Raw genomic sequence first — 21,637 nt, forward strand, 5'->3', positions numbered from 1 at the left:
ATAAATGGTTCTCAAACATCAAAACTATCAGTGTAAATAGGGACCCATGATTTTAGAACAATTAAGCATCTCGGGAGTCTCCTGATGAAACTGATCTGATCATGAAATTTCATTACTAAAGGCATGCTCTATCACAGAATTTATGTATATATGTAAATTTTTTTTAAGATTTTATTTATTTATTTGACAGACAGAGAGATCACAAGTAGGTAGAGAGGCAGACAGAGAGAGAGGAGGAAGAGGGCTCCCCACCAAGCAGAGAGCCCGATGTGGGGCTCAATCCCAGGACCCTGGGATCACGACCCGAGCCAAAGGCAGAGGCTTAACCCACTGAGCCACCCAGGCGCCCCTATATATGTAAATTTATAATATATGTTAATATACAATATATTTTATCTCTACTTGTAATATAGATAATATACACTAGGACATTTATCTATACATGTATTTCTTATTGTTTTAAAGATTGGATGTTTCTGTACTTTTTAATAAGAAAATCATCTCTAAGCAGATATAGTTTGTATGGCTTTGACCAGAAATTCTCCATCGTTTTTCTTCTATCAGTTACTTTATTTTACTTTTGATATAACTGTTCAATAAGGGAAGTGTCTTTCTGAACTTCTACTTTATTTTCCTCAGGTAAGTGCATTGTCGCAACAATTGAAGACAAAATAAAGACTTAAGGACTATCGTCTGATCTCACCCATGAGACTAGATTAAATTACAGACATGGTACACAAGACAGTTATACACGAAGGGTATTTTCAGTGACAGATAAATTAGGAAAGAGGCTGCTTAAAAAATCTCAAAAAAGTCACTAAGCAAAAGGAATATTATTTTTTAAAATGGAAGTGGGAACTAGGACTGTTCATTCATTTGTTAAGTTAACATTTATTACCTACTATGATCAGGTATTATTTTAGAAACTGATTATAAAGTGAAGAACAAAAGAACAAAAAGTGAAGAACAAAACTGATGTGTTCCCTTAAGAAATTTATATCTCAATTAAAGATACAGTTACAGGCAAATAATACGTAAACACAACTTGTGGGTGTAATGGCATCATAAACTTGATACAATAATAGAAATTTAGGAGATAACCTGCTTAGAAATGGTGATCAGGATAGCCTGATATTTGAGAATTGTACAAAGAGAAAAGAACAGCTAAGCAAAGTGCAGGGAGATGAATACTTCAGCCTGGAGGTCAACGAACATTTTGTAATGGGACAAAGAGCAAATATTTCATGCTTTGAGGGTCATTTGTTTTCTGTTGCAACTACTCAACCCTGCCATTGACAAAACCTAAACAAATGGGCATTGTTGTGTTCCAATTAAACTTTATTGACAAAAACACATTGTGGGACAGATTTGGCTGATGGGCTATAATTTGCCAACTCCTGCTCTAGTCACACATATGACCTGGGCAAAGACAGAAGAGGTATTGCTGTGCTGTGTTCAAGGAATTTATAGGACACTGGTCTAGCTAAAGTAGAATAACTGGGAGAAAAGTGGCATGAAATGAGCTTGAAGAAGTAAGCATGGCCCAGGTCATTCACGGCTTTGGAGGCCAGGGTAAAAAGACTTTGGATTTTATTTAAGCAACATAAATTACAGTTTTAAGCAGGGTGATAGTGCTCTTTGTGTTTTAAAAGCTCATTATAATTCCTGTATGGAGAATGGACTGGAAGATCAGGTCATGATCCCAGGGTCCTGAGATTGAATCCCGCATCTGGCTCCTTGCTAATGGGGAGCCTGCATCTCTCTCTGCCTTCTGCTTCCTCTGCCTGTGCTCTCTCTCTCTGACAGACAAATAAATAAAATCTCTAACAGTGAGGATCCTAACTGATGGATTGTACTGGGGTGGGGACACGATGATTAAATAGAGGGGAAAATTAAGTTTGATGTTCAAGTTTTAGGTTATGGCTCTCAGACTGACCATAGGCAGTCAAGCTGAGCTAAATTATAAGTTTCAAAAGGAAGACTAGAGAGAGAAATTGTTGCAAGATAAGTTTAAGCCATATTAGGGAGTATCTTAAGTAATGAGGTAGAGATCGCATTTGTCTTAGTAAAAAATGGAAAGTTACTAAAGAATTTTGAAGAGCAGAATAACATAGTGGTGCACTATAAACTGTGTTGCTTTGGACAAAGTAGAGAGATAGGTGTTTCAGAAGTTGGGGAAAATTGTCAATAAATTTTTGAAGTCATATAGAAAGAGGTAATAAAGTGTCAGTCCAGAGTTATATTAGTATTAGAAATGGAAGAAATGGAAAAAAAAAAAAAAGGTTGGAAATGTAAACTCAATGGGTCATTTGGTTAAAGATATATATTTTATTTATTTATTTATCTTTGTATTTAAATAAATATAGCCTATATATATGTAATTTCAGGCTGTTTACAGTGAATACATAATATAAACAATATAAAATACTCTTAAACATTAAAACATAAAAATAAGAGCCACATTTTTAAGGGAAATGTTGAATAATTAGGCTAGACTGGAAGTTAGTACAACCGAGTCCAAAGATTAACTCTAAATTTTCTGATAGCCACGATAAGTAGAATGAAAAAAATGGAAAGAGGTGAAAAGGTTGGATTACATAGTTTCCAACCAATATAAGGAAACATATCAGTTTTCTGGGGGAGATACACTGAATATATATGTATAAAATCATACCTTGAATTATAAAATATATCTCCCAGGCTTTTATGTAAGGAACAATTAAAGACTGATAGAAGCTGTGCCATGATAGCTATTTAATAAAAATATATATTCTTTGTAAGCAATTTTTCATAACAAAACCTTAAATCTTGCATGCAGATACCTAATTAAGTTTGAGGACATTATTAGACTGTACACCTGTCATGGTATTTTCTACAGAATGTAGGAGGAATGGAATTCAAATAATGAGTTTCACAGTGACTTGATTTGATTAAAAAATAAAGCTTGGAAAATACGAAGAGATAGTTAGCAGTTCCCTGAGACATCCCCCACTCAAACACGAAGTACCTTAGTGACATCAGCTCTACAGCAGTACAGACAACATGGTGGGTAAGAGTTAGTGGCATGGACTGTGGAACCAGACAACCTGAGTTAAAACCCATTTACCAGAGACATTAATGGAAGCAGTGTCATCAGAGTGGCTATTGATACCAAATGGTAAGGTGTTCACAGAACTGGAAAAGTTCCAGTACAGATTGTACTTTCAGCTGGCAAAGAGTTCAAAGTCAATTGTCTGCTACATTAACTATTAAACTACTGCCTAGGGGAAGAAATGAATAAGGTATGGCTCCACAACTGGATTCCTCAGTTTGACTTTGAAAAATATACTCCCCTGTTTCAGGGTGTCCAATGAATCTAAGTGTGAATATTTTCATTATGAATCAGTCCAAACTAATTTATTTCTTGATTTTGAACTAGTGTTTCTATGATGTGTTACAAACTTATCATTCTGCTAAAAGAATTGAGCTGGCTGAACCTAATTTTAACTGAATTTTTGACCTTTCAGGATCGAGGTTAGTCAAACTGGTATTTGATTAGGAGTATTTTCAGGAGACTTCTTAGTCTGGCTTGTTATTTTAAGAGCGCAGAGTCATGTTGAATAAGGAGATTATCTTCAGTCTTTTGGCAAGTGTATTCAATGTGAATTTCTTAATTGCACCCAGAGGCAATGGAAGGAAAACACATTTATTAAATATTTTTAAAGACTGATATCTTGACTATATGTGAGTAGTTCAAAAAACCACCATCTCCTAATCTTTTGATTCTAGAACCACCAGGGACTAGGAGTTTATTAGGTGAAAAACAACAGCTGTGACTTCTGCACTTCTTCCAGAACAAGCTTTTTTTGCCAGTAGAATTTGCTGATATTTAGACTGAACAAAGGGTTGATGTCAGTTGACTTCATCTTGTTTTAGCTCTTCCAATCCCTGCCCTCCTCTAACATTTGCTATCTTGATTCTTGGCTTCTCCATGGACATCCAATGAATATTCTTAACTTTTTGCCTCTGCTGGAGGTGTTCTCTTTCTAGACAAGGTTTTCCCTACCCACGCTCTCCAATCTGAGAAAATTTCACTCTCATAATAAAGTGATCACTCCTCTGTTATTATATACCCTTCCTTCCTTTCTTGAGCCCTGCTGGGGCAAAAAATGTGACTCATTCATCTCTGTATTCCCAGCATTGTATTTGTTTGGTGAAGAGCAAACATTAAATAAATGTTTATTGAATTAATTCTCCTTATGACAAGAAAAGAAGGTTGGAGGGTTGAAATGATCTGTCTTTTTTCCAGTAGCATGCCTACTTTTGACTTCACTATACCAGGAACTAAAATTAGTGTCCCATAAGGAGTGGCTTTCTGCACAAAGGGACAGCAACACAAAGACTAAGCTCTAAAACAACGAGCATCATGAAACATAGAAGTCAACAATAGAATCAGACAGAGGGGATTAGGGTTCCCTAGTGAAACCACGATTATATTAGCTGGTCTGAAGCAGAACTGCTTAAAATCCCTTCTATCTTACCTCAGATGGTGCAGAACCTTGTAACCCTACCTTTGCCTCTACAGTGGTGTCTCTCCTCATTCTGTGGCCAATGCTTAATAACTCAGAGCCTGGTAACTGTAGACTGGAAGGATTCTAAAGAGTGATTGATATGAGTGTTCTCAAATAAAAATATTTGACTAAAATTAATAATGCAATTTAGAACTCGCAGGAGGCAATATGAAAAGAGAAGTGATCATAACAGCAAGATTTCCCAAGTAAATAACATATAGAAGGTAAGTGAATGCTCAGGGAGAAGGGAAGGGACTTTCCCTGCAGACAACAGATTCTTCCAATGTAACACCTGCAGGAACAGTGTGTTTCAGAGGATTTTCCAAAGTACTGGAGTCTGGGGCAACAAAACAGTAAAGAACTGACACATCCACTGGGTGTAAGATGATACTCAACAACTCCACAAATCCTAGTTAGATAGTATGAACACATACTATTCGAGACTTACTCTAACACCTACAAAATAAAGTAAGAATTGTTAATTCCTGGAAAAGAAATAAAAATCCACCATCAGCAATCAAACAAACCAAGAGTCACAATCTAATTATTGTAGTATCTTCAAGAATCTGTAGCCAGTGAAAGAAACTGAAAATTCTGTAGCAAATCAGAGCCACACAGCCCCCTTCCTTCTCACCTCACCAACATCTCCCCAAGGTTGGTAAAATGACAAAATTCTGAGAATTCTCAATGATGTAATGCATGGAGAAAGGAAAACTGAGTGAGCGGATCATTACTTTCTTCCAAAATGTGTGGCATTCAAGTGGTTGAGAGAAATTGAAGCCAAGAAAGAGAACAACAGAGTTGACTCTTCAAGAGGAGTGCTGGGAGGTTCTTGAGTCACACGGAGATCAAAGTCCAGGAGGGTTCCTCACAAAAGAGGAACAGACCCTCCAACCAGGGAATTGATGTGGAATAAGACACTACCCAAAGTCTCAAGGGAAAGAGCCATCTAGGTATTCAGACTGCACTCCACCTTATCCAAGCTCCCCATCCTTTGTCGTTCCCTCGGACTAAGAAAAGTGAGCAGAACAAAAAATTCCTAGTCCTCAGCAGGACAGATATCTGCAATAGTAGAGGAACAGAGTTAAGAAGTCACTCCACTTTCACTTTGTCTGCCCAGAGCCACCCAAACATCATCAAAAGGGAGAGAATGCCCCAGAAACTACAAATATATTATACACTATATTAGGATTCTCTAGAGAAACAGAACTAATAGGAGGTGAGGGGTGGGGTGGGGTATGTGCGCTTGTGGAGGAGAGGAGAAAGAGAGAGAGAGATTAATTTTAAAGAATCAATTAAGGGGGGCGCCTGGGTGGCTCAGTGGGTGGCTCAGTGGGTTAAGCCGCTGCCTTCGGCTCAGGTCATGATCTCAGGTCCTGGGATCGAGCCCCGCATCGGGCTCTTTGCTCAGCAGGGAGTCTGCTTCTCTCTCTCTCTCTGCCTGCCTCTCTGCCTACTTGTGATCTTCTCTGTCAAATAAATAAATAAAATATTTTTTTAAAAAAAGAATCAATTAAGGATTTTAAGGAATTAGCTCACATAATTGTGGGGGTTGGCAAATCTGAAATCTGCAGGGTAGCCTGGCAGGCTGGAAATATAGCAAGAAATTGATGTCTTGAGTCCAAATGGAGGCAAGGATTCCTGCCTCCTTGGGGATCTCAGGCTTTTTCTTTTAAAACTATCAACTGCTTGGATGAAGCCCACCCATGTAATGGAGACTGTACTGGTTATACCCAAGGCTTACAGATTTAAACATTAATCACACCTAAAAATACCTTCATGGCAACATCTGAAGCGGTGTTTGACCAAACAACTGGGCAACATAGCCTGCAAAGTTGAAACATAAAATTAACTATTACTAAACACACATACACACACACACACACACACACACACAGCCACCTAGAATAATACTACTAGTTAACATTCATTGCATGTGTATTGGACACTGGTCTTTATAGCTGACATGTATTTACTCATTTACTTCCCACATCAACTTTATAAGTTAAGCACTATTTATTATCCTATTTGACAGACTAGAAAAGGGGAGTGTGGGAGTGTGCTTAAGTTAACTTGTCCAAGGCCACATGGCTAGCAAGGGGACTAAGCCAGCATTAAAATTGGTAGCACTCACTCAAAACTCATGCATTGTGTCACTGAAGTAGAAGAAAATATAACTCAGGAGACAAAAGGATATTCCCTCAATTACTTTATACTAAGAACATCTTAATAAGAACTTGAATACAATAAAATAAGAGCATACCCATAAAATAATAAAGCCATCAAATGACATGAAAAAGGAAACTACTAGTCCCTGAGAAGAAACTGGCGTCTACGCAACATAATTATGGAAATAGTAAGCAAATTAGAAACAGCAAGTACAGAGTAGACAAAAGTGAACTACTGGCACAAAGAAGAAAGGGTTAAGATAATCTAAGTGAATGCAGATGAAAAGGGTAAAGAATTAAAGCAATTTGGAGGAACAGTAAATGCATGAAATATTATTCATATTATAATATTATATAAATATATATCAGGATGCAAAGAAAAAAACCCCATAATATTCTTGAAGTGGAATCTCCACTTCAACAATATATTCAAAGAGATAATAGAATAGAATTTCCCTAAGATGAAGAAAGAGAATAATCTGCAAAACAAAAGCAGTTCACGACACCCCAAGAAAATTAGATGTAAGATCATCAACAAGACATATCCTAATTGAACTATTGAATGTCAAGTATAAAGAAAAGAATCCCTCAGATATTCAAGCAAAAAAAAGTAAAATACATACAAGTAAGGGGAAAAACTGCCCTATCTCAGTAATCTCCATAACATCAAATTCCACAAGACAGTGGCACACTGTCCACAAAGTCCTGGGGAAATAAAATGTAATTTTAAGACATTGTAACTAATCAAGACGTCATTCGAACTTAGAAGCCCCTGCCAGACATTCACTGTATGAAAGAACTCAGGAAATGCAGTATGTTTGATTTCTTCCTGAGGGAAAAAAATGTGTTTGACAATGATATCCAGCCAATAAGAGATGATTAAAAATAAACTCGAGAATGGCAAAGGTAGGCTAAAAGGGTGGTGGTGAACAATGAATTTGCTTAAGTATAGAATGAACAGTAGACACTAATGAAAGCATGGTAGTAAAACTAAATGTGAATGCTATAAACCTCAAAAATGTTCAAATAATTGTATAACTACAAAAAATGGGAGGTAGCCGGGAAGGGGAAATGGAAGGAAGTTTATTATCCTCATCTTTCAAAACAGAGAATAAATAGACATTGTCTAAATATCTGTTGTTTTAAATGTTATATGCTAGCCTCTAATGTTTATTCCTAAAATTTGTTCTTTAACAATAGGTACTTTTATAGAAAAAATATCTTGTGGTGAAGAAATACTTTTCACTTTTCTTTTTACTTCTACTGAAGCCAAATAAAATACAAATAAACTAACTTTCATTAAAAATACTTCCGGGGTGCCTGGGTGGCTCAGTGGGTTAAGCCTCTGCCTTTGGCTCAGGTCATGATCCCAGGGTCCCGGGATCGAGTTCCACATTGGGCTCTCTGCTCAATAGGGAGCCTGCTTCCCCCTCTCTTTCCCTCTGCCTGCCTCTCTGCCTACTTGTGATCTCTGTCTGTCAAATAAATAAACAAAATATTTATTAAAAAAAAATACTTCCAAGGGTCTCATCCTATTTTCATAATTTTTATTTTTCTGCTATTGCTCTATTCTTCTAACAATATAATATGCACAGAAAGATATTCACAATGATGTTTGCTTAATGCTCAGGGTGGCAATTTCTAAGTTCAGAGTAATTTTTTTAAAAATATATTATTGAACCTTTCTTCATTGCTTTATTTCTTATAAAGAATATGTCTTATTTTACATAAACAAGCAGATGACTTTCTTCCCCTTAAAAATTGTAAGCAGCATATGAAGATGTCAACAATGGTTTATTCTGGGTTATGATAAAATAGATGATTGTAATTTTTTCTTTGTACTTTCTTGCAAGTTTTTAATGTACAAACACAAATAAACACTAACTACTTACTTTTTCACCATTCTACTTCCCTTACATAAATATTTTATGTATATGTATATTTTCACAAATCTGGTATTCTGGGAACTAAAACAAAGAGCATAGATATCCCAAATAAAACAAAGAAGAAAAATATCCGAAACCCTGCAATGCTCAAGGAGAAAGTGTGTCAGTAAGTGCATGACCTTACTAGGAACAATAAGTTAGCAATTAATGAATGACATAGAAAAAGTGGGAAATTAATTATTTGATCAATTGTTTATCTCATTATTGTTTGCTATTCAATCCTATAAAAGAGCCAACAAGGAAGAAATTGTGAAACAGCTGAGTTTATTGTTACCTCATACAGCAGCACATCAGCAACCAAGAAACAGAAATTAATCTTAATGCTCCACTTTAGGTACAGAGTTTTACAACCTGGAGAAGGATATAAATACATATTGGCTTATATTAAAAGAATACAATAACAATAATAATAAAAGGATAAGTTAAGAACCTAAAAAACAATAGTGACTAGAGAGAAGAAAAGAGAGGGACAGGGAATGATGCTACATTCCTTGGAATACATTATGTTTTGAATGTTTTGCATTTGGAACTCTATTTTACATGATGTTAAAATTAAATTAAATATAAAAGTCAATCCCTAAAACTCAAGAGCAAAATGAGCAAATGAACCATGTGTATAAAAGTTGGTAGTGTAACCATACTGAGAAAAAAATTTAAGTGACTTAAAACACAGTAAGTTGACTGATGAGACCTAATGTGGTACATCCTAAAGACAAAAAAAAAATTGCAAATAGAATCTCTTAATCTGTTTCTAATAACTGTGTTGCTAATTATTTTGGCATTGTGTATTGAAATAAAGCAAATGAGTAATCATGTTGATGACACCAGGAACTAGGATTTTTTGGCATGGAAGAAAAGGAGCAAAACAGAAGGACAGGTACAAGGTGAAGATCATACTGTGTCCTGATTTGAATGGAAAGTGTCAGTATACATTCATTCACAATTTTATACACACCCACACACTCATACACATTTTCAGCTCTATTCATTGGAAAGATCTTGAAACAATGAAGAACTCAGTGGCAATACGCACCCACAATGCCCAGATTATAATCTCTAATTATCATTTCTAATTCAAAAGAAACAGAATCTCCTAAAATGCAAATTGCAGGTCTGAGACAGAACATATACAACTTAAACCTGAAATATCTTGTCAGACCAAAAAACAAGAGAGTCATTAAAGCCCATTTAAGTCATGTAAAAAATTTCAGGAACCAATTTGAAACGTCACCTGAACAAACTGAACAACAATTAGAAAGCTTCCTTCTATACTTCTCTGAGGAGTAAAATACTTCAAATGTAATTCAATCTATGAGGTCATAAAAATCCTAAATTTGGGGAGAGGAGCCCATATTTGAATGTGCTAACTTATAAATCATTATTTTAAAAATTGGTAAAGGGAGGTAATCAAGCAGTTATCCTCTCTTTCCTAAATTGACTATGTTTTGGAGTAACTAAACAGCTGTTGAGAAAAAAGTTTCTCTTTATATGGAAGAAATCGTCTAGCTAATAAATAAAGAATAAGTGACAAAATCAGAACAATACTATTTTTAAAGTCGTAATGAATTAGTGGATCCAGAAAATGATCATCAATATCTGCTAATATCTCAAAAGGAGAGACAACCAGATATCATGCACTGCATAACAACTTATGGTCTTGTCAGAAAAACCGAACCTACATGGGATGAAGCTTCTAGGTACAACTATCAATTAACAGGGAATAAGACAGAGGGAAAAGGTCAAGAAACCATTAGGAGGCAATCAGCAAACTCTAGAATGTAGTACACTTTACTGATCAGTCTTATCCATAAACTTCAAGGGGGCAGGGAGGAGAGAGAGGGAAAAACTGTGGATTAGGGAACATCTAAGAAATATATGAACCTGGCTGGCTCCGTTGTTAAGTGACCGACTCTTGGTTTGGGCTCAGGTCATGATCTCAGGTTCTGAGATCAAGCCCCAGGCGGGGCTCTGCGCTCAGCATGGAATCTGCTTCAGATTCTCTCTCCCTCTCCTGACTGCTCACTCTCTCATTCTCTCCCCTCACCTCAAAAAAATAAAATCTAAAAAGGAGGAGGAGGAGGAGAAGAAGAAAAAGAAGAAGAGGAGGAAGAAAGAGGAGAAGGGGGAGAAGAAAAGAAATACGTGAACCAGTGAAGTGTATGGACTTCATTACAATTCTGATTTCAACTATTAAACTCTGTGATGGAGGGGTTTATGAAACAACGAGGAGTACTTGAACATGAACCGGATAGCTAATATTGTAAGGACTTATTTTATGTTGTTTTTAGGTGTAATAATGGCATGCTTCTGTTTTTATTTTTTAAAATTCTTTCCATTTATATAGATGACAAAAATATTTACAGTTGAAATGATATCTAGGATTTGCTTCAAAATAATCTGAGTGGAGGGTAAATAGGAAGGGTTTATAGGTAAAACTTGCACATTGTTTCAAGTGAACGAGTCTCTCTACTTTTGTATTTAATTTTCCACATAAAAAGTTAGAAAAACAAAAATGGAATGCCTCACCTTGTAAGACTGGGCCTAAATAAATGAGATAGAGATGTAGGCATTTCAAAATTCAGGATTATTTAAGAAACAAAAGATATTAGAGCAAAAATTTACTAGTTTAACTGAATTGTAAAAAAAAACAAAAAACAACTTTTTTCCTTTATGCAGTATGCTAAAAACATCAGAATTAATTGAAAAATATAGTACTTACTTAGTAAAGAGAAGAAAACAACTGCACTCAAGATAAGTCATCTAATTCATTTAGAGATGAAAGAAATATGTCTGCAAGGTGAAACCATGGGCTCATGGAAAGCTCTGATTTCTGTATAGATGCTATTTGTCTAATAGTTTCATATTGTCAATGACCGTCCAGGTAGCATCTTCACTATACTTATTTTCATTGACAGGAGAAATCTATGAATGATCTGTAGAGTCCTTTATGACAGCCAGGAAGGATCCTGTACGCTGTCTTGCCAGTTTCTTAGTCTTCAGGGAGAAAGGATAGGAGAGAAGGGAAAACGTCCTCTTCCAACCCCTGCTCCTGGAATGGAGAAGGAAGAGGATTTTGCTAGCTTGCAACAAAAGATACCCTAGAATGGCACTGATATAAAAGTTCTACGTGTACTGCCACGTTTAAATTCTCCTTCCTCCAAAATGTAAAATAAATCTGCTTCCATCGTCTGAAATGCTATAGGACTGAAAATCCTTTTGCAATTCGGAGAAACGCCAGGTATTGTAGTTGATTTAGGAGGACGATCCTCTGCTCATAGAAGATACTGTATCTCAAAAACAGTTAAAGACACTCTGCAGATGAAATAGAAAAGCACCCCCCTTTTGAAAATGATCTTCTTAGCATGATTATCGACGACAATATCTTAATACCTGAAGTCATTTGGCCATCCTTAAAAGTGCAACTTATCCTGACGTCTCAAGGGACGAAAAAGTTGCGGAAGTCCGAGGAATGAGTCACTTTGTTCAATTTTGATGAGTAATTTCAGGTGTCATGGAACCGCGTTCCGAAGGAGAGGGGAGGGGGCGTCAGATCAGCAGACGGAAGAAGACTGGACGCTCGGGATTGGATGGAGAGATCTTGATTTTTCTAAAATTGCGTCATTTCAAACCCAATTGGGTCCAGATGTTTTGGGCACCGACGGGTTACCGTCTCGGAAACTCTCAATCAGACGCAAGCGAAAGGAGAAGAGGCGGTTAATTAAATATTGAGCAGAAAGTCGCGTGGGGAGCGTGTCACGTGGTCCTTGAGGCTCGTCGAGCCTTGGATAAATACCGCGCGGCACCGAGCTGGCAAAAGAGCGCGCCGCAACTGCTTCCTCCACCGCCGCGGCCACCTCGAGTACTGAGCGCCCCGCGTGCGCTCAGAGCTGCCGGAGGAACCCTGCGGGCCTGCCCGCCGCAGTAAGTGCCTGCACGGGGCATCGCTCCGAGGTGGCGGCTGGCCGCCGGGGCGAGAGACAGTGGGAGGACAGCGGAGGGACACTGGGGAGACGGGTATCCCAAATGCCAATGTCCCTCTTTGTTTCCCACCTGCAGAGCCTCCCGGCTTGAAGGTGTAGACTGCTGGGTTGGAGGCTGAGGGAGTTGGGATCCAGGGAGAAGGGGCTTTGAGAAGCTTGGGGGCATGATTCTCTTTCCTAAAGGGTACAAGGTATGCTTTAGGCTTGTTATCCCTTAGGCTTTTTATCTTGGTTCAATCGGCCCCGACTTGCGTTGTGGGACCAAAAATTATGCTGCCCCAACTCTTGGATAGCCATCCCCAATGTCTCTTCCCCGTTCTTCCCAGAAATCCAGCATGAAAATCCTCGTGGCCTTGGCCGTCTTTTTTCTCGTTTCCACTCAACTGTTTGCCGAAGAAATCGGAACCAGCGATGATCTGAATTATTGGTCCGACTGGTCGGACAGCGACCAGATCAAGGTGAGACCCAGCCCGCGCCGTTCTTCCAGGCCCTGGGAGCTGTCACTTCCCGTACGATAGCATTCTAGTTAGCCTGCCAGGCACCGCGACCGCGACCAGCGGCGGTGGAGGAGCGCGGGGTGGGGGGTGGGGGCGTGCGGATGTAAAGGAACGCCATTCCCTGGGTCCCCTCACGAGATTTTGTGCCCACGATCCAAGTTTCCTCCCGGGGGCTGCACCGTCGGGTCTCGGGAACTCCCTGGAGGAATGATGCCCTCCCTGATGAGCCCGGGGTCCTCACAAGGCTGGAAATCCCACAGGGTTTCATCCCGGGGTAAGGTGGATTTCGGAGACTCCAGTCTAGTTGCAAGGACCGGGCATTTGGAAACGCTGGGCAGGGGCAGAAGGGGGCGCGCCGGACGCTGGTAGAAGCGGGGGCAAAGGGCAAGCTGCTGGGGGCTTCGAGGGGCGAGGTGGGTGGGAAGCTAAATTCCTGCCTTGACTTTTATTTTACTCCTTTACAAGGCTCTCAGGCTATTGGCCCAAGGGAGCGCTCCTCGAGGGAACAGTGTAAGTGGCGCGGTGCAGGTCCCTAGTAAAGCATTCCTTTCCCATTCGCGACACACAGCTGTGTGCATTTAGGGCGGCGAGGCGTCTCCAAAGCCCGCGCCAGAATCGAGAGAAAGTCAGGTGGCGGCGCGGCAGAGCAGTGGGGCGGGGGGCGGGGGTCTCCAGGCTCTGCAAAGAGCGGAGAGCGCGCGAGGCTGGGGGACGCCGCGTCTCCCGCTAACCCGCGAAAGCGGGGCCCGGGGACACGAGTTCTGCTGGGAGGGGTGGAAAAAGAGAGTTCCAGGGCTGGGACCCCACTCAGCCCTCGCGTTGGGAAACCCGGCTTTCTCCCGCCTCCCTGCCGGGCCGGTTTTCCGGCCCTGGCGCCGCTACCGCCCGCCTCCGAGCTTCGCCCAGGGCTGGCGCCGCGTGCTGGTGGCCTACACGCCCGTCTGTCTGTGCGTCTGTCCCCTAGGAGGAGCTGCCGGAGCCCTTTGAGCATCTTCTGCAGAGAATCGCCCGGAGACCCAAGCCTCAGCAGTTCTTCGGATTAATGGGCAAACGGGATGCTGGTGAGATGGGCAGCCATCCCTCCCTCTCTCTCTCTGAGCAACCCGCCCAGTGTCCTCGCTCACTGCTTCTCAGAGCGCCCTGTCTCTTTTGCTCTTTGAGTAGAAATTTCCATCCTAAAATGGATATACCCTGGGGGAGCGACTCTGGCCCTCACCCCACTAACAAACACACATGCTGGCTGAGGGAGGGTGAGCTTTTCTGTGCCAGCCCCACACAATTAGAGTGACCCCAGTCAAGAGCAGGAAGCAACCTTAGCTGAGTGCTCCCTTGATGCAGGATCCAAACTGCCAAGGGGGAAGGCGTGGGGCCTCCAGGGGATAGTACTCAGAATGGTCAAAGCGCCTGCAGAAATCCATTTTAGACCTTTGAGGTTAGATTAGATTTAGATTAGATTTAGCTCCCTACTGTCTCATGATAGAAATACTCAATTTCCTTGAATTCATCACACCATCAATGGAACGTGTAAACAGTTAATACCAATTCATCTTTTGTCAGATTCCTCAATTGAAAAACAAGTGGCCCTGTTAAAGGCTCTTTATGGTAAACATTTCTATAAATCTTTATTTTACTATTGTGAATGCACATGTAGGAAAAGTGAAGAAAGTCTTTTATGGGCTGAAATACAGATTCTTGATAATGCCTCTTTAGTAGAAGTAAAGATTTGTATCCCTCTCTCCTGGGGGTCCAGCTTGGAGATGTGTTTCTTAAAAGAAAACAGGTGGTGTGGCCTAACAGTTATTATGTTAGGCCTCAGGGGTCTCATAGTCCTGGGTTTGAATCTGTGGCCCATAGAAAGCACTTAAAAATATTCCTTTTGGTTGCTATTTTGTTTTTATCATTAATAATTTGGTTAGCATTTATGGTTCTGCTATATTCCCCAGGATAGTACATGAATGGGAAATGTTACATGTGTTAAAAATCAACTTATTTTATAATTCTCTTCTGAAAATATAATACAGCATCCTTAAAATAAATCTATTGCCCTTGCTAACTTTCTCTTTCTTTCTTCTAGGACATGGCCAGATCTCTCATAAAAGTAAGTTTCAAATTATTTTGACATTTACCAAATGCAAATTAGATTGAATTTCATTTTATATCTTCTTTTCCGTTGTAACTTAGGACTTAACATTTTTAATTAAGGCAGTATGAGAATGGAGGAAACTCATATTAATCACGTCCAGAGCACGTTTTTTTAAAACTCTGTTTCTTAGACCTAGATACTTACAAAATGATGCATTATGTTAAAAATCCTTCAATTCCTAGCTAAACAGTTGCTGAATTCCTGACCCACAGAAACTGTGAGATAATAAATATTTGTTGTTGTTTTAAGCTGTGAAAGAAAGCCAGAAGAAATCCTTTAACTCCTATAAGGTGTTAGTTTTAGATAAGAATTTCAGTCCAGGGGTAAAAATCCAACCAGAGATTCCTCTCCTTTTTCACCCCTTATCCTCTTCTACCCCCCACCACTTCCACTGGAAAAATAAAAACAAAATAAAAAAAACCCAAGCATTTATAGACATCTCTTAACATTTCAGTATGCCAGATCTCATAACAATATCTAGGGTAATCCAGCAGCCAATTAAGAAGATTAAGTAAATGAGTACAGAATCCATAGTAGAGGTAAAGATAGATAGAAATGCAGTTTTTTTGATCCCATCATTGAATGGGGACCCTCAATCTATTCAAGTACAATGAAACACTTCTTGGGGCAGTAGAGATGGCAGAGTTATGGCACTTTACGTTCATTAGATCCCAGTATCCCAGTTAATGGAACTCAAATTGATGGGAAGTCCCACGAGTCCATCTCAACCATATGCATTTACCCCAGGGTTCACCCACAACTCCACTTAGATTTTGGTCCACTGGTTGGCAAAGAAGGTCACATTAAAACAGCAGTCCAATTCTCAAATAATACAGTATAAAGCAAGAGACCTTTCCCCACTAGAGTTGAAATAATAACCTTTCTCATAAGGCTTCATCTTTGAAAATACATAAACCTTATTTATATTTATGTTCTAAAGATTTGATTTCCAAGGAGATTATATATAGCAAACTTCTATGTAATGAAAATAAATGCACTCTATTAATGTCTAAATTAACACAACTTTCCGGTATTATTAAAAATGCAGTAAAATTAAGGGGCGCCTGGGTGGCTCAGTGGGTTAAAGCCTCTGCCTTCAGCCCAGGTCATGATCTCAGGGTCCTGGGATCAAGCCCCACATCCGGCTCTCTGCTCAGCAAGGAGCCTGCTTCCTCGTCTCTCTGCCTGCCTCTCTGCCTACTTGTAATCTCTGTCTGTCAAATAAATAAATAAAATCTTTTTTAAAAATGCAGTTACACAAGGAGACACACTCGATATTTCTGTCACCCAACTGTGAAACTGATTCCCTAAAAACCAAAACTAGCATAAATAGCAGCAATATTTAAAGCATTGTATATAAACAGGTAAAGTGTAATAAACTATACTTGCTAATATTTAGATATAGAATTAAGAAAAGTGCTTTCATTGTATTGTTTTAATGTCAAATGTAAGACTTACTAGAAATCTTCATTTCTTCAGGCTCACCAAAACTTGAAATGGTTATATATTTATTATGTAGGCATATATTCGAAAGCTTGCTTTTCTTCAGTACTAGTTTTAACAGTTTATTTCCTCAAAGACATACATATTAAAATACCCCTAAATGTATTTTTCCAGGGCATAAAACAGATTCCTTTGTTGGACTAATGGGCAAAAGAGCTTTAAATTCTGGTATGTATAAAACCATGACTGAAAATAGACAGTATCTTAAATATCTTATTTTCTTTCTAAGGCATAGTTTTCAAAGTACTAAAAAGGAATGATAAACTTAAAATGAGTACTTACGGTGAAAAAAAAATCTAATTGCAATAAACAAATCCAAGAATGAATTTGTAACTGATTAAGCTAATCTCACCCAGGATGCACCTTTCTTTCTCAAACCACCAGTCCTACCAGTGTCTGCCTGTTTAATCATTACCTAACCTGAATCCTTGGGCTAGTCTAGTACTTTTTCCCTTATATTTGTTACATAAGCCACACTGAACTTTCCAGAACTAAGTAGGGAGGGATATGTGGGAAATAAGACCAATTTCACTTACTACCAAGATCATTCAAAAAGCTTATATGACATTATGTCTGGCAGTCTCCCAGCACAAAAGTAAACAAATAAAACTAATACATGCATTTATACTTTATGAAGTTATAAAAGCTCAAACTCGAAACATCCTGATGGATGTCTGAGAGTATGGGAATAACCCAGTGCATGCCAGTGCTTTCAGAAAGGAACAGGATCAAGTCATCCTGGGGGATTATGATCAGTTCTGTCTGTAAACCCTCACAGAGAAAGGGGGGGTCACAATCCTCATAACCCATCTTAATCTTCAATAAGTCCTTCCCTTGGCCTAAAGCCTGCCTATTTCCTTTCCTCTCTGTAGTTCCCATCTTCTGTGTAAAAATGCCACATACCTATATCTGAAAACCCATTCATCATACCATTTCCAAGGTTAAATAACCCCTATATCATTTTCACAGAGACTGATTTTTTTCTGTAAAGCACATTCAGGCCTTTATAGCAATTAGCTTGGGTTCCTCAGGAAAGCTATTCAAACTCTATTTTACCTTTAGTGAAAATAGAATTATAGTATTAATCAAGTAACTAATTAGAAAGTAACCAGCTGCCTTATCCGTTTAGGGTATTTCAAGTTTCTAGAAAATCTGTAACTAAGAAGTGCTGGCTTAATTATCTGGAAAATTCATGCAAAAAATGATGTATCCTATCATTGTCCCTCTATGTTCCAAATTTAGACACTATGTTTGTATTTCTTTTTCAGTAACTTGGGGGCTGCTCAAGTATAAAATTTTTTTTTCAAGTTTAAATTTTAAAGGAGTTACCAGTGTGTCTTATGAAAAGCTTTAAATTATTTTATTAATATGTATAATCCTCCAGCTTTTGGAAATGGAATGTAAATTTAAACCACACTGGTTTTACTTGTAGCAGAAGGGTACAACTAGCCCTTCTATAACTGTGGTTTTCTTGATAATCATGTTAGTCATCAACTTTTTATTTCCAGAACTGATACAAGTTTCAGAACATGGCTAACTTTACAAATAATACAGATACTGTGCAATTTATACAGATTAAATGCCATTAATATGTGCAAAGTAATAATGTAGTTATAAATAGAATCACTATAATGAATCGGGGTCAGTTTATGACAAAATTTTCACTCCTCCATTTTAAGAAAATATAAAAGGAAAAAAATGGGCAAACACTGAGTCAGAGATCTTTTCATAGGATCAACTGAGGCAATGTAACCATTGTGTCCTGCAGCCATCCGATTTAACTTTTTGTGGTCACAAGCCCCTTTGACAGTCTGAGAAATCTAGAAACCTGCTTTGTAGAGAAACCCTCATTGGTTTATAAACACAAAAACGTACATACAGTTTCAGATGGTTCAGGGACCAGATAACCAAACTCTGCTTCCCGTGAAAAGGATATTCTGTTCCAGCCAACAGGAATCCGATTGTGGTTACTTTACATTCTCATTCACCTCACTTCTCTGGGGAACGGAATCATGCTAAACTAAAGCTTGTCAGAAACTGAGCTTGTGCTAGTCGTCCTCCTCCTGATACAAACAGAACAGGATGAGAAATGGACCGTTTCCCTCCTTGAGAACGGCCCGGTTCGCGGCTCAGGCTGTTCAACCGCGGAAGCGCATACATGATTGATGTAAAGCATTCAGTTTGTCATGAACCCAGTGTTGGATGCTAACAGGGCCTCTGCTCACGGCTGGAAAGGGAGAGTGATCACCCTACAGCCCTCACCTACCTCCTCTCTCAACAGATCGTTCTCACTGAGAAGATTGTTTAGAGAGGCATCTATGATTCCTACATACTTTCCACAGTGCTTTCTACTGTTTCTGTTAAATTCGGTATTTTATACAGGATATATGAATTTTAAAAAGCAGCATCGTTTCGCTAAAATGTAAATCTAAGTATATAAATTAACTAAAATGATAAGTAATATACTTAAGTATTCTGATCACAGTAGTCTGATCCTTACCCTTTTGTGGTTACATACCTCTTCGAAATTGCATATAATATATAATATAATATAATATAATATAATATAATATAATATAATATAATATAATTTTGGCTTTTTTAAACATTCCAGACCGTCAAAGCACTTAAATTACTTGTTAGCTGTATGTTAAGTGCTTTTAGAGACAGTGATTAATCTTTCACTGGCCATTATGGTGCTGGGAGGTAAGTTAAACTGTCGTATGTGGATGGCACAATTGTCCTACCTCCTGAAAATGAAGTTGTTTTTAGCTTCAATGACAGTCATCATTGCAAGGTATCCCCAAGATAGGAGGAGACCCCTACACCATTTGGGAGTCCTATAACAGGAACCAGCCAATTCCTTCTGTAAAGAGCCAGATAACAAATATTTTTGATTTTGTGAGCCATGCCATCTCTCTACGTAGCCATAGACAATACATAAATGAATGGGTATGGCCACATTCCAATAAAACGTTATTTTCAAGAAAAGGTGGTGGGTTGGATTTGGCCCATGGTCTGTAGTCTATTGACTCTGTCCTAGAATAAAAGCCGCACATTTGCCTTCATCCTACTACTATTAGTACTCCTATACTTCAGGCATTATCCTTTCTATAAATCACCGTGGGGGCGAGGGGGGTGGGGGGAGTCTGCCACTGCTTGAGAAAATTATGAAAAATTAACACTGCAGTAGATTGTGGAACTATGCTTTGGGGGCCCCAAGTATCTGGCAGGTGGCCTCAGTAACCAAGGATTCTGTGGTTAGATCACTTCCAGTCAGGACAGAGACAGGCAAGACTGGAGGGTATGCAAAGAAAACTCTTAGAAATACTTCAGTGGAGGTGGGAAGAGTCATTCACTAGTTTTTAATAAATTACAGTGTGTCTTGAAGCTTATTTAACTCTCTCAGTGAGTCCTCTTAAGAACCCCTCTGCCTTCTCTTTGTTCTCAGTGGCTTATGACAGGAGCGCGATGCAGAATTACGAACGAAGACGCAAATAAACCACCTCATGTGTAATTTATTGAGCCTCATGTGGGTCAGTGGCCAATGAAAGGTAACATGACACCTGCACCATGAGGAATAATTATTTATTTAATAATCATTGTTTTGAGTGGAAAACTCAAAAAAACTTTATTTTTCATATTGTGCCAATACGTGCTGTGAAAGTATGTTATAATTCTAATATGACCCCCTCAGACGTAGAAATCAGTGGTCATTTCTCAACAAAGCACAGTGTTCAGTGAAACAGAAATATGCTCTTCAAAGAAAGAAATCATCTTTGTTCCCTGGAAGCAGTTGCGTCAGCCACAGCTGAAGGAGAGGAACCTCACAGACAGGGTTGTGCTTCCGCTGTTTTCATGGTGGAAGTATGCTAAGATTTGGTATCAGAGGGTATCCCTGCAGCATGTGTCACGTGTTGTGACTTACATACAGATGTTCTACAAGTTTTCACGTGATTCTATGGTCTTCATTTCATTGTATAATGTGTTGTGATAGTTAACATTTTAAATAAAAGAAAAAATATCTTGAGAATTGGGTGTTATTCTTTCATTAATATTTCTGTCACACCAACACATGTTCTTTTAGTAGATGAAATATGTTCGAAGCTATTTTGGCTACTAAATTTCTCCTTCTTAAGGTAAATGACTACAGTGGAATCTCAGTTCCTTTCTCTCTCTCTCTCTCTTCATACACACACACACACACACACACTTTTGGGTCTGGCGGGGTCAGTCATTTTGCATGAGATCCTTCATGAGGAAAACAATTACATTTTGGAATCCCAAGAATAGAGGGTAAGTTCTGTTGATGCATGCCCAAGATTCCCTTTTACAAATAGGATAATGATCTGTCTTAGAGATGCATTCCCCTGGTTATTGTTGGGTAAAACATCAGCGCACTACAATTGAAGCCCTGCTTGGAGCCCAGGTATAAATGCACCTGTGTGTGATTCACACTAGATTTAAGATACCAAACTCTCACAAAAGATGATGCAGAAAGATGGGGGCTGATTAGTAAAGGGCATCACCCCTATAATGAAGACAAGAGTGCCTTTCTAGCATTTCTAAGGAGGCCTGTGAATTGTTAACATCCATTACACTCCCCAGCTGAAGCATGTGCTTCAGGAATAAATACAGAACAATCAGGGGGAGGCTTTCATTTATTTGTTTAAGGAGAAGGATTGATAAGTGTCCTTGGAAATGTTTTGGGGTTACATAGAGGGTGTGGAACACTAACAAGTGGTACAAAGGCTCAGGACAAACATTGTTTAGTGAACTAAAACTCCATGACCTTAGCCTGGATTGGTGATTATTGTTGATCAATAGTTTGATCAACATGTTGATCAATG

The 21,637-nt window shown here is 38.9% G+C and overlaps 1 protein-coding gene across 2 annotated transcripts; it reads left to right on the plus strand.

Moving 5' to 3' along the window:
* Nucleotides 1-12,979: 12,979 nt before the first annotated feature.
* TAC1 (tachykinin precursor 1) lies at nt 12,980-20,298 on the plus strand (the record flags this gene model as incomplete). 2 transcript variants are annotated; one of them, XM_080818025.1, is made up of 6 exons in its annotated part: nt 12,980-13,102; nt 14,106-14,202; nt 14,699-14,743; nt 15,216-15,239; nt 16,902-16,955; nt 20,239-20,288. In XM_080818025.1, the coding sequence occupies 6 exons, from the start codon at nt 12,980-12,982 to the stop codon at nt 20,286-20,288; spliced, it is 393 nt and encodes a 130-aa protein (XP_080674151.1). The 2 variants fall into 2 exon arrangements, with proteins under 2 accessions (XP_080674151.1, XP_080674152.1); XM_080818026.1 differs by lacking the exon at nt 14,699-14,743 and having other exon boundaries at nt 20,239-20,298.
* Nucleotides 20,299-21,637: the final 1,339 nt, after the last annotated feature.

This window comes from Martes martes (genome assembly GCF_963455335.1).
Source record: "Martes martes genome assembly, chromosome: 11".
In the NCBI taxonomy this organism is placed as follows: Eukaryota; Metazoa; Chordata; class Mammalia; order Carnivora; family Mustelidae; genus Martes; species Martes martes.